Raw genomic sequence first — 13,031 nt, forward strand, 5'->3', positions numbered from 1 at the left:
AAGGGAGAGGATCACCAAGGTAAGGAAATTACTACCTTTCCTTGACTTTTAAACTCATCTGATGCTACCACAGGATCTTCAAATCCACTTTCTAAAGAAGAGCATAGCAGAGTGGTGAAGTACTCGAGCTTTGGAGATGAGCAGACCGAATCCAAGTTTTAACACTTAAATGATTAGAGTGACTTCTCGTTGAAGTCTTCTGTTGTAAAATGAAGAGAATAATAGTCTCTGTCTCACATGGAGGATAAAATGATGTTGTTATGTTAGATAAACAAAATAATGTGTATAACATACTTAACACAGTGCTTGGCACATAGTAAACATTCAAATAAATAGGTGTTGTTTTTAATAAAAATAAGAAACTATATGTTCATAAGAATTTAACATATCAGGTGAGTTTGAGATGATATAGAAAATGTACACTTGTAATTTTAAGTAAAAATAGCAATATTCAAATCTGTATATGCCCCTGAGATTGTTTATTTATTACAAAGGGGAAAAGGTACTTTTACAATGGAGCAGTCTGGTGGCTAGCACTTAACCAAGGGATCTTATTTAGCATTACTGAAAGTAAGACATGCAACATTATCGAAAGTAAGACATGCAACATTATCAACCTTCTGATACAATGTATTATACTTGCCAAAATGTTTAACTCAAATCTAATTATAAGAAAAAAATTAGACATATTCAGAATATCTAAAATACAACTGGATGGTACTCTTCAGACAAAGTGTGGGGGAATATTCCACATTAAAAGAGATTAATAGTCATAACCACTGAAATGAAATGCATGAAACCTTGATTGGATTCTGGGTCAAAAAAAGCTGTAAAAGACTTTTTGGAGGCAAACAGGAAAAAAATTTTTTAATGGAATTATTTATTTATTTTTAAAATTTTTTTGCTGTGCCCTGAGGCTTGTGGGATCTTAGCTTCCCAGCCAGGGATTGAACCCAGGCCCCAACAGTAAAAGTGCTGAGTCCTAACCACTGGACAACCAGGGAATTCCCAGGGAAATTTTAAATAGGGACTGTATATTAAATTATTTTACTGAATTAAGGTTAATTGTCTAAGGTATAAATAGTGATACTATGGCTTTGTAGGAGAATATATTCTTGGAAGATACATACTAAAGTATTTAAGTGTCACGATGTCTGCAATTTGCTTTCAAGTGGTTTCCCAGAAAAAATACAGAGAGATAAAGCAATGTAACAAAATATTAATAATTGGTGATTCTAGCTGAAGGGACTTAACAGAGGTCTATTGCATTAGTCTTTCAATTTTCTACAGATTTTAAAAGTTTCCACGGGACTTCCCTGGTGGTGCAGTGGTTAAGAATCCACCTGCCAACGCAGGGGACACGGGTTCAAGCCCTGGTCCAGGAAGATCCCACATGCCATGGAGCAACTAAGTCCGTGGCAACAAAGCCACAACTGCTGAGTCCGAGTGCCACAACTACTGAAGCCCGTGTGCCTAGAGCCTGTGCTCCGCAACAAAAAGCCACTGCAATAAGAAGCCCGTGCACCATATACCCTGAGAAAACCATAATTCAAAGAGTCATGTACCACAATGTTCATTGCAGCTCTATTTACAATAGCCAGAACATGGAAGCAACCTAAGTGTCCACAACAGATGAATGGATAAAGAAGATGTGGCACATATATACAATGGAATATTACTCAGCCATAAAAAGAAACAAAATTGAGTTATTTGCAGTGAGGTGGATGGACCTAGAGTGAAGGTCCATACATACAGAGTGAAGTAAGTCAGAAAGAGAAAAACAAATACCATATGCTAACACATATATATGGAATCTTAAAAAAAAATGGTTCTGAAGAACTTAGGGGCAGGAAGGAATAAAGACACAGACGTAGAGAATGGACTTGAGGACATGGGGAGGGGGAAGGGGAAGCTGGGACGAAGTGAGAGAGTGGCATGGACATATATACACTACCAAATGTAAAACAGATAGCTAGTGGGAAGCTGCCACATAGCACAGGGAGATCAGTTCGGTGCTTTGTGTCCACCTAGAGGGGTGGGATAGGGAGGGTGGGAGGGAGACACAAGAGGGAGGAGATATGAGGATATATGTATATGTATAGCTGATTCATTTTGTTATACAGCAGAAACTAACACACCATTGTAAAGCAATTATACTCGAATAAAGATGTTAAAGAAAAAAAAAAAAAGCAGCCCGCGCACCACAACGAAGAGTAGCCCCTGTTCGCTTCAACTAGAGAAAGCCCGCGGGCAGCAATGAAGACCCAACACAGCCATAAATAAATAAATAAAACTAGTGTTAAAGATGACTTCAAGGTCTACAAACAAAGGAACAAACCACAAACTAAAGGTCAGTCAAGTGTGTGCATGCAGCCTGTAAGTAACTGGAAGTAACTGATAATCTTTCATTAGACTTTTCAGCCACATTCAAATAACAGCAAATACTATCATCTTCTATATACAAGGCACTGTGCTAGATGTTGAGAAGGCTCTTACAGATCAACATGAGACATCAGTTTGTCAGATCTTCCAGCAATCTTTGCCCCCAAATTGCAAAGTTATCTTGTTGCTCTCCAGCTTAAAATTCTTCAATAGCTCACCACTACCTGGGGAATAAAGTCCAAACTCCTTAACAAAATTTAATCCATCTTCTGCTCCCTGTATATTCCCACCATCTTCTCCCCTTACCTTTAGTTATTACATACTAATATTTGTAATTCTTTCCAAAGGTATCACCCTCTCCACACTTACTTGCCTTGACACATGCTATTCTCAATGCCTTGATGTAATCCTCAATCCCCTGATCCCTATCCCAATGTCCCTTCCAAATTCCCTTCAATTATTCAAGATATAAGAAACATCACTTTCCCTGGGAAAATCTTACTTTATTTCAAGGAAAGTTGGATGGCTCCACTCTGTTTTCTTAGTACTCTGTTCTTATTTATCTCTGTTACAGCACGTGCATATTGTATGCTGTTAGTCTACGTATCTATTTATCTCCAATATACCTAAGGGCAGTTCCAATTCAAGGTGGCAACTAGGAAGCTCCTGAACTTACCTCCTCCCTGAGACACAGAATCTACAACTGCATATGGAACAATTTCCTATATGCCTAAAAGCAAACACTGCCTTATTCATTTCTTTATCCCCAGAATAGTTATTCAGCTCCCCGCCTCCCCAAAACACACATTCTGACAAGCAGGACTTCTTCTTATATGGACAAACCTAGATTTTTGGCAAAAATTGTTAAAAGGTAAGCAGGAAAGAAAAGTATGGCAATTATTACATAACTATCAACAGACACTGGTAGACTCTGGAATAGAAAAAGCAGATTACAGGTTATATACAATCCTATGTCCATTAGCTACTACTCTATCCATTTTTATTCCATTCAAGTAAGCATATTAACATGCAAATGAGTGACAGTAAATATAGGGGTGCCTCTAATTCAACTCTAATTTATATTTTTAAAATTAAATTATTTGCATATGTTGATACTTTAACCATTTTAAATAACAAATCACATGCAATAACTTCATCCTTTAGCAGTGTGGTATGAAACCAAACTGAGAATCTCTTCTCTGGCAAAGTGCCTAGTATTTAGTAGTTGACTGCTCAAAAAATGTTTGCTGAATTTAAATGGATAACTTGAGTCGGGATGGTTATTTTCTAGAGGTGGAGAAAAGCATAAACCTCTGACCACCGCAGAGAAGTAATAAGGGGAGAATTAAATAACAAAAAAAGGACAACAAGGTAAGAACTGTAACAAAGTAATTAATCATTAAATTAATTATTAGATGAGTGGCTTAGGACTTCGAGCCAAGAAGTCACAGTGAGTGTACAATAAGTATACAGTAAGCTGGTATAGCAACATTAGTATTAGGCAAATAAAGTTTAAAGCAGTAGTTTTCAAGGGAGGCTGTAACATCTCACTTCAGAGGGGTCTTTGAAGTTTTCAGGTGAAGTGTTTTGGTTATAACAACGATTGGAGACAGGGAGTGTCGCAGGCCTGAGATGCTAGACATCCTGCATGTACGGGATAATACCGCACAAGGAAAGAAGCATTGTTCCATGTCCAGTATGAAATGCAAATGTCTTACCAGACATTCATGTAAATAAAGAACATATTTATTATTAACTAAGCTTGGATTCTAACTCCATTTTACATAAAAACAAAGTCATCTTGCATAGTTTTAAAATATACTGAACTTCCTAGGAATGTAACTACCTGTAAATTGAGGAAAATTGTTTTTTTGTTTTGTTAAGAATATCATTAAGAACTGGTCAACATTTCAGAAGATCAGACCACCAATGGCAATGCTGCTTCTGAATCCCAATATAACACATCTGTATCAGAATCCATTTGTAGTTTTTATATTCATGGTGATTTATTTAGCCTTTATTTAAAAAAATCAAATATATAAATAAAAAGTGGGGAATCCTGGTGGTCCAGTGGTTAGGACTTGGCGCTTTCACTGCCAGGGGCCCAGGTTCGATCCCTGGTCAGGGAACTAAGATTGCACATGTCGCACGGCCAACACAAAAGTACAACATGGATAAACAAGAAGTGTGTTTTTGCTTTACCCACAAATAAAGTTATCAATGTGACTACTCTGCCAACTTTTTTTCCTGATGGAACATTCCAGTTAAATGAACATTTAGAAAGAAACACTCTGATAAAGTTGGCAAAGATATATTATACCTCCTTGTTTTCTCTCCTTAATCAATCTGTAGTTTGTCTTGGCAAGCTATTCCTATTTCAGCTGAAGTTACCTCTTTCCCTTATCACATCACAAATAAGTCTGGCCTGTTATTACACTTTTATTCTAATATTCACTGGCATCTCTGCTCTTTAATTTTTCCCCTTTCGTGGAGTGGCTTTTGTCCTCTCTTAAAACTAAACCTGTCATGTTTAGGAAGGTAAAAGCATCTAACCACTTTACTATGTCTTCTAGCATAGTTAGGCCCCAAAATGTATATATTGAAATCATTTTTACTAATTTAATTTTCTTTTACTTTTTGTTTATTACACAGTTAGGGTATCATGTCGATGTTATATAATTATAAAGCAATACTACCAAAGTTACCTATCAATTTCATTTCAGGGTAGTTAAGAGTTATGTTTTTAAAAATTGCTGTAATACCTAAATTTATAGCACTTGCTACATACTAGGTTCCGCTGTGTAACTGCTTTAGATGTATTAACTCAGTTAATTCTCAAAATAATTCTGTGAGATATGTATTATTAATATTTCCCATTTTACAGCTATGGAAACGGAGGCAAGGGGAGATTAAATGACTTTTTCAAAATGAGAGACCTAGTAAACGGCAGAGACAGAATTTGAACCCAGATAATGCAAAGAACATTCGGCCTGACAGGGTTGAAAACAAGTGGGCTAAGGAAAAAAGCACTGCGTGCACACTACGTAATAATAATTTTTTCAAGAAATAATAATCATGATTTGTATGTATCTAACAACATACCCTTATAATATACCAAACAAAAACTGACAAAATAAAAGGCAAATTTGACAAATCCAGAATCTCCACAGGATATTTTAAAATACCTCTCAGAAACTGAAAGCTTAAGCAGACAAGAAATGAGTATGGATATGGTTTTTTTAATAACAAAACTGACATGCTTGATCTAATCTTGTCCCACAAAGGTAAGTTTTGTTGATTTTTTCAAGTGTATGTGAAACAATTTACCAAAATGCATGGATACTACATCATGATGGTTGAACCACATTCTCAGACCACTATGAAATAAAATTAAAAGTCAAAAATAAAGAGATAATTAAAAATAACCATAGTGGGCAATACTAATTATTTACCCAACATCTATTTTCCCCTTTTCTTAACTGACGTAACTCCAATTAGGTGGCATCCTGCTTAATTAAAACATTCAATCTGGCTATCTTCCTTGCAGCTAGGGTGGCCAGATGACATAGTCCTAGTAAGGCGATATAAGTGGGAATTGCTTGGTGGGGGATTCTGGGAATGCTAATGTTTTCCTGATGAAATTGTCCTTTTTCTAGTCTGAAGCAAAGATGTGGTGCTTGCATCAAGAGCAGCTAACTTGTAACCAAAAGGACAAAAGCCGCACACTAAAGAGAGCTAGAGGAAGCCTGGATTGTTGATGACTTCCTCAAGCAGTTGTAAAGCACAGGAATTTCTCAAGATTTCCTGAAAAAAATTAATATATTATTTGAAAAAGCCACTGTGTTCAGGTTTCTGTAGCATACTGCCTAAGACAATCCTAACTGATCTGTGAAAGTTTCAAAATAAATAATTTAGAGTTCAACTAAAGATTCTAGGGAAAAAAAGTATAATAAAGATAAAAACAAAAAATTAATGAAATAGAAAATGAAGAAACAATAAAGAGGTTCAACAAAACAAAAGTTGATTTGGGAGAGAAAAAAACTAATAAAATAAATGTATCTACAGAAATTTTTCATTTTCGGGTCTCTGCCTACTTCTCTAGACTCATCACAGGCTTGCCATTTCTTTCCATGCACCCACCAGACTTGAACCAAACCTAATTTTTCACTCACCATTCTGAAAATATTCCATGCTCTTATTCCTCTGTGCCTCTGCGAATGCTTTTCTTCATGCTTGAAATGCCCTTTCCCTGCTTGTCTATCTGACAAGCTCTTTCTTCCCCTTCAAGAAAACTCAAGGGTGAACTCTGGGAAGCATTCTCTGACCCCTTCAAACAAGGTTTGTACTGGTGCCCCTTATTAAGTCCCTTAGCACCCTATGCATACTTTCACACACTCAGCAACTATCTATTAAGCAATTTGAGGCTCTTGATAAAGGCTCTGTTTCAGCAAATACTGTATTTTAAATACATTTCCTGTCTTCCACCCTAAGCAAAGAGCTCTTTTAGGGCAGGATTTTATTTATTTCTCTATCCCTAGCACTAGCTCAATGAACTACACCTAATGAGCATTAACTAAATACTTGCTGAGTAAATGAATGAATGATTAAGATAGCAAATAACTGCAGTGTTTATTACATGCTAGAACAGAAGTATCAGCAGAGTGCTATGAGGTCTCAAAGGGGAAGTAACCAACCCTCTCACTTGCCTCACTGCAAAAATAATTAACATCAGCTTTTTATAATATCTCTCACATGCTTTCACATATATCATATCATCTACAGAAATACATCTATGCACTGAGTGAATCCAAGCTGTACATACAACTTGTATGCTTCCAGTTTTTGTTTTTCCAGCTGGATTTTCAATTAAGGTAAAGGATCTTGGGAGATACTTTTGTACAGCAATATGCACAAAGTAAAATTTTCTACCTGATAAATTATCCCTTGATGTCACCTAGTGCTGAGCTCACCCCACAGACACATCTGCAAAATTCTTTACTAATTAGCAGCCCAACTTTCCACATCAGCTCTGGAGGAACTAGTAAATGTACTGAATACGGCCAAAAGCTACAATCATATACTACTGTGTGTAAACCTTAAGAACATATGTGATACAAATAATCTCCTTTAAAACACATCACTTCACCCCAAAAAACTGAACCTCCCCATGACAGCTCCATCTCTGAAACCCCCTGTAGCTCAAAGAGGTTGCAAAACCAGATAAATGCAACATGGAAAACAACAGGAAATTTAGCAAGAAGCAGTTTTGACAGACAATAAGGATATGCAATAAAGACCATTTCCAAGGTGCAGAGCCCTAAGAAGCCTTGGACTGCTATCATCCTCTTTCTCCCAGGCTTTTCAATGCTAAACTCCTTTTTAAAAGGTGGTGGGAGATGGGAAGGAAGTTCTTTCCTCTCTATTCTCTCTTTTGTAAATCTCCGTAATATGGTGTCAGCCCCTCGGAATTCATGTTTCGTAGATTTGGTAGCTTCCCTGATCTTTAGGAACCTGTCTCTAACTGTTGCTTGTCTCTTTTTTCTCCACATCCTCCCCAAGTAAAGGGACCTGTGAAGATTCAGTCCTTGCTGCTCTAGTCTTCTCTGTCCATACTCTTTTCCTTAACTGTTTCTGACATTGTAAACATTCTCTGATGATTAAAAATGTGCTCAATTCCTAAAAAACACTGCATTCGTGCCAGAGTAATATGGTACAATTAAGGGTTTTCTCTACATTCATTACCCTTTAATTCCATTCTTTATATTGAAGGTTACATTAATTCTCTAACTACATGGGGTAGTTTAATTCTGAAACAGCTGGTTTGATATGAAGAGATAAACAGACACACACACACACACACACACACACACACACACACCGCACACACAAATCTTGCTCATGGAAGTTTTGGAGTTGAGGGTGATTCACATCACTCCCAGAACTCACTACTTTGTTCCCCAAATGGCCTTGGTATAAACTGACATCTCAGTCAGAGCAAAAACTCTGAAAACTGGTAACATCAGAAATACCTAATAGGCTTTCTCCTAACCTTCATCTTCAGGTAGAACATGTACTGTCTCACATCATCCTCACTGTCCAATTCTTAGTCATCTTACAAAAGCTGCCTTATACACCTCTAAGACTATAGAGCTTAACTCTCTTCTGATACAGTAATTATTAAAACATACAGGCACTGCATCTTATTAGAAGAGTCACATGCAGTACTGATGAAAACACTGTTTACAGTGAGGTCTCAGAAAGGTGTATAGAGAAGCACAAACACAACCGTGAAATAAAATATAAACAATCTGGGAGTTCCCTGGTAGCCTAGTGGATAGGATTTCGGACTTTCTCTGCTGTGGCATGGGTTCAATTCCTGGTCGGGGAACTGAGATCCCACAAGCCACGTGTCATGGCAAAAATAAAGGATAAAATATAGACAATCTGAGAAAAATCCTTAAGTACTTGTAGATTCAGATTGCAACATTTAAAAGAGAAGATTCACTCTCATACAAATTTCACAAGTTATAGTTTGAGAGGATAAAAAATTATAGTCACTTGGGGCACTGAAACCACAGCAGCAACACTAGCAATAATGAGATCCAGTATCTTACTTTTCAGACAAAGCAAACAAGGCTACCAGAGAACACAGAACCTTTACATTCCCAAGCACAAAAATAAAACATCCCAGAACAAAATAACATTCACATACTAAAATGTTTCCTTTACTTTCCATATACAACTGTTCACCCTACAGATTTAAAGTTTGCATGACAAACTCCATGTGCACCAAATAATAAATGTACAGCCATGAATGTGAAAAAATCTGTTTTTCAGTACCAAGCAGACAGCAGATATCTGGCTCTTCTTGCTTATAAGTTTACTAATCTTATGGCTTAGCATTTCTAGATACAGTGCTGTCAATTTCAGAAAATATACCAAGGAGAGAAAGTGGGAACCTAAGCCTTTGTCTTATCTTTTTTTTTTAATTTATTTATTTTTAAATTTTTGGCTGCATTGGGTCTTTGTTGCTGCCTGCGGGCTTTTCTCTAGTTGCCGCAAGCAGGGGCTACTCTTTGTTGTGGTGCGTGGGCTTCTCAGTGGGTGGCTTCTCTTGTTGCAGAGCACGGGCTCTAGGCGCGTGGGCTTCAGTAGTTGTGGCACTCAGGCTCAGTAGTTGTGTCTCACAGGCTTAGCTGCTCTGCAGCATGTGGGATCTTCCCAGACCAGGGCTCAAACCCGTGTCCCCTGCATTGGTAGGCAGATTCTTAACCATTGCACCACCAGGGAAGCCCTGTCTTATCTTTTATACCTCGTTATATATTGTACTTGCCACATGAATTTAATCAGGTTGAACTCTATAAAAAACTCTTATTATATATGCTATCATAGTCCAGAAATATCATAAATACATACAAATTAATAAATAATCTATTTCTTGTATACCAAATCAAAATTAGATGCAATAGTCCATTCATCAATTAGGTAGATAGGAATTCAAATCCTAGTTGTTCCATTTACTTGTTGTAATATATTTGGCAAGATGCTAAATATTTTTTTTTTTTGCAGTACGCGGGCCTCTCACTGTTGTGGGCTCTCCCGTTGCGGAGCACAGGCTCTGGACGCGCAGGCTCAGCGGCCATGGCTCACGGGCCCAGCCGCTCCGCGGCATGTGGGATCCTCCAGGACCAGGGCACAAACCTGTGTCCCCTGTGTCGGCAGGCGGACTCTCAACCACTGAGCCACCAGGGAAGCCCAAGATGCTACATATTTTTAACCTCAGTTTCCTCATTTATATAATGGAAGTCTAACTACTTATAGGATTGTTGTAGTCATTTTAAAAGATAACGTGTATGAGTTCTTGACACAGTACTTATCACAAAGAACTCGACAGATCTTAACTATATATAATAGAAATAGTAACTAGCCCTTATATAGGGTGTATTATGTGCTAGACATTATTCTAAGTACTTCATATATACTAGTTCATTATATCTTCCCAACAACACCACTATTATTATCTCCATTTTGCAAATGAGGAAACCAAGGCACAAAAGTCAAGTAACTTGCCCAAGATCAGAAAGTTTATAAGTGGCAGAGTCAAGATTCAAACCAAGGCAGCCTAGCTCCAGTCTCTCAGCTACTTTGCCTCTTAATGTATTCTTATAATGTACATATATACATTTTTTCTTATGCAACGAATATTTAGTGAGTGCCCTCTATGTGGCAGTCTGCGCTAAACATACAGACATGAAAAACACAGGGAGTTTTGATCTAACAGAGAAAGGCAAACAAGTAAACAAAAATGTATCATTGCTCTGATAAAGTCTGTACACGGTATATAGGAGGCATAAAGAAGGGAACACTCATTCATGCTATGAAAAATATGATACTAATGGTAAGAAAAGAAGGCATCTGATTTCATATAACCTTCAAAACTGAAATCACATCTAAAAAGTAGTAGGCTGATAAAAAAGAATGAAATAATGCCATTTACAGCCACATGGATGGACCTGGAGATTAACATACTAAGTGAAGCAAGTCAGAGAAAAACAAGTATCATACTATAACACTTATTTGTGGAATCTTTAAAAAAAATGATACACGTCAACTTATTTTACAAAACAGTAACAGACTCACAGACACAGAAAACAATCATATGGTTACCAAAGGGAAAGGGGGGTGGGGGAGGGATAAATTAGGAGTTTTGGATTAACAAACTACAGATATACACTGCTATATATAAAATAGATAAACAACAAGGACCTACTATATAGCACAGGGAACTATATTCAATATCTTGTAATAACCTATAGTGGTAAAGAATCTGAAAAAAATATGAATGTATGTATAACTGAATCACTTTGCTGTACACCTGAAACCAACACAACATTGTAAATCAACTATACTTCAATAAAAAATTTTTAATAAAATAAAATAAAAAAATAGTGGGCTGACCTAAGATCAAATTTGAACTGTTGTGTAAAACTGAAATAGAGAAAATAACAATATCAAAAATTTTAAGAGCTTGATGGACTAGGCATTGTACAAGGTGATCTACATATTTCATTTGATCCTTCCAACACTACAAGTTGGGCATTGTTATACAGGGTACAGTGAAATGAACAAAAACTCTGTGTTCATCTTAGGTGTGAATTTCTTCATCACATCTCACTCTTCCACTCATTCTAACGCACAGATACACACATACACACACTGCTTCTCTTACCTCTGTTGGTAGTCCTATTTAGACTCCTTTGCCAGCTCTTCCTTCCTCTACACAACCCTTAAATGTTGGAGTTCCTCAATGCTTGGTCCCAAGCCCTCTGTATAATCTCATTCATATCCTTGGCTTCAGCTACTCTATGTAAATGGCTCTTAAATTTACATTTCCAAACAAGATGTATTCTCTGAGCCCTAGATCTTTATAAGAAACTGCTTATTGGGACTTCCTGGTGGTCCAGGGGTTAAGAATCCGCCTTCCAATGCAGGGGATGCAGGTTCGATCCCTGGTCGGGGAACTAAGATCCCACATGCCATGGGGCAACTAAGCCCACACACTCTAGAGCCCGCATGCCACAACCAGAGACCCCTCATGCCTCAACTACTGAGCCCACACGCTCTGGAGACCATGCGCCACAACTAGAGAAAAGTCTGCATGGTGCAACGAAAGGCGCAGCATGCTGCAACAAAGATCCCACATGCCGCAACTAAGACCCGATGCAGCCAAATAAATAAATATTAAAAAAAAAAAAAGCAGGGCTCCCCTGGTGGCGCAGTGGTTGAGAGTCCGTTTGCCGATGCAGGGGACACGGGTTCGTGCCCCGGTCCAGGAAGATCCCACATGCCGCAGAGCGGCTAGGCCCATGAGCTATGGCCGCTGAGCCTGTGCATCCGGAGCCTGTGCTCTGCAACGGGAGAGGCCACAACAGTGAGAGGCCCGCGTACCGCAAAAAAAAAAAAAAGAAAGAAAAAGAAAGAAAGAAACTGCGTATGGATCATTTCCACATATAGGTCTCATAAGCAGCTCACACCAATCCAAATTTAAAATCATCAAATGTGCTCCTCCTTCAGGGCTCATACTTGAAATCACCTCTTTTTTTTTTTAATTTATTTAATTTATTTTTGGCTGCATTGGTTCTTCGTTGCTGTGCACAGGCGTTCTCTAGTTGCGGAGAGCGGGGGCTACCCTTCGTTGCAGTGTGCAGGCTTCTCATTGAGGTGGCTTCCCTTGTTGTGGAGCACAGGCTCTAGGTGCGCAGGCTTCAGTAGTTGTGGCATGCGGGCTCAGTAGTTGTGGTGCACAGGCTTAGTTGCTCTGCGGCATGTGGGACCTTCCCAGACCAGGGTTCGAACACGAGTCCCCTGCATTGGCAGGAGGATTCTTAACCACTGCACCACCAGGGAAGTCCCTTGAAATCATCTTTGATTCCTCTTTCCTCTCACCATCACATCCAATCATTCACCAAATACTACAGATAATACCTTCTAAATATCTCTCCATTTTTTTTACAAGCATACTTAAATTGGTAAATTAAAAAGCATGTCTAGTATTTCAAATCATTTCATTCTTCTCCACCTCCATTGCTACCACACAACACTTCCACCACAAGTTACACATTACATCTTTCACCTGGACCATTGCCAAA

General features: G+C 38.1%; 1 protein-coding gene across 12 annotated transcripts in view; it reads right to left on the reverse strand.

Annotated features, from left to right (window-relative positions):
- The window catches only part of TESK2 (testis associated actin remodelling kinase 2), a 137,199-nt gene that overhangs the window by 72,594 nt on the left and 51,574 nt on the right, over positions 1–13,031 (reverse strand). Inside the window, exon 1 of one of the 12 annotated variants that reach the window (XM_067725937.1) lies at positions 6,555–6,885. The exons of the other annotated variants lie outside the window; for them this stretch is intronic. Coding sequence (XP_067582038.1) covers positions 6,555–6,557 — 3 coding nt within the window. The 5' untranslated portion in view covers positions 6,558–6,885. Of the gene's footprint in view, positions 1–6,554; positions 6,886–13,031 lie in introns of those variants that run through there. 12 annotated transcript variants of the gene reach the window in all.

This window comes from Pseudorca crassidens, chromosome 2 (genome assembly GCF_039906515.1).
Source record: "Pseudorca crassidens isolate mPseCra1 chromosome 2, mPseCra1.hap1, whole genome shotgun sequence".
Classification (NCBI taxonomy): Eukaryota; Metazoa; Chordata; class Mammalia; order Artiodactyla; family Delphinidae; genus Pseudorca; species Pseudorca crassidens.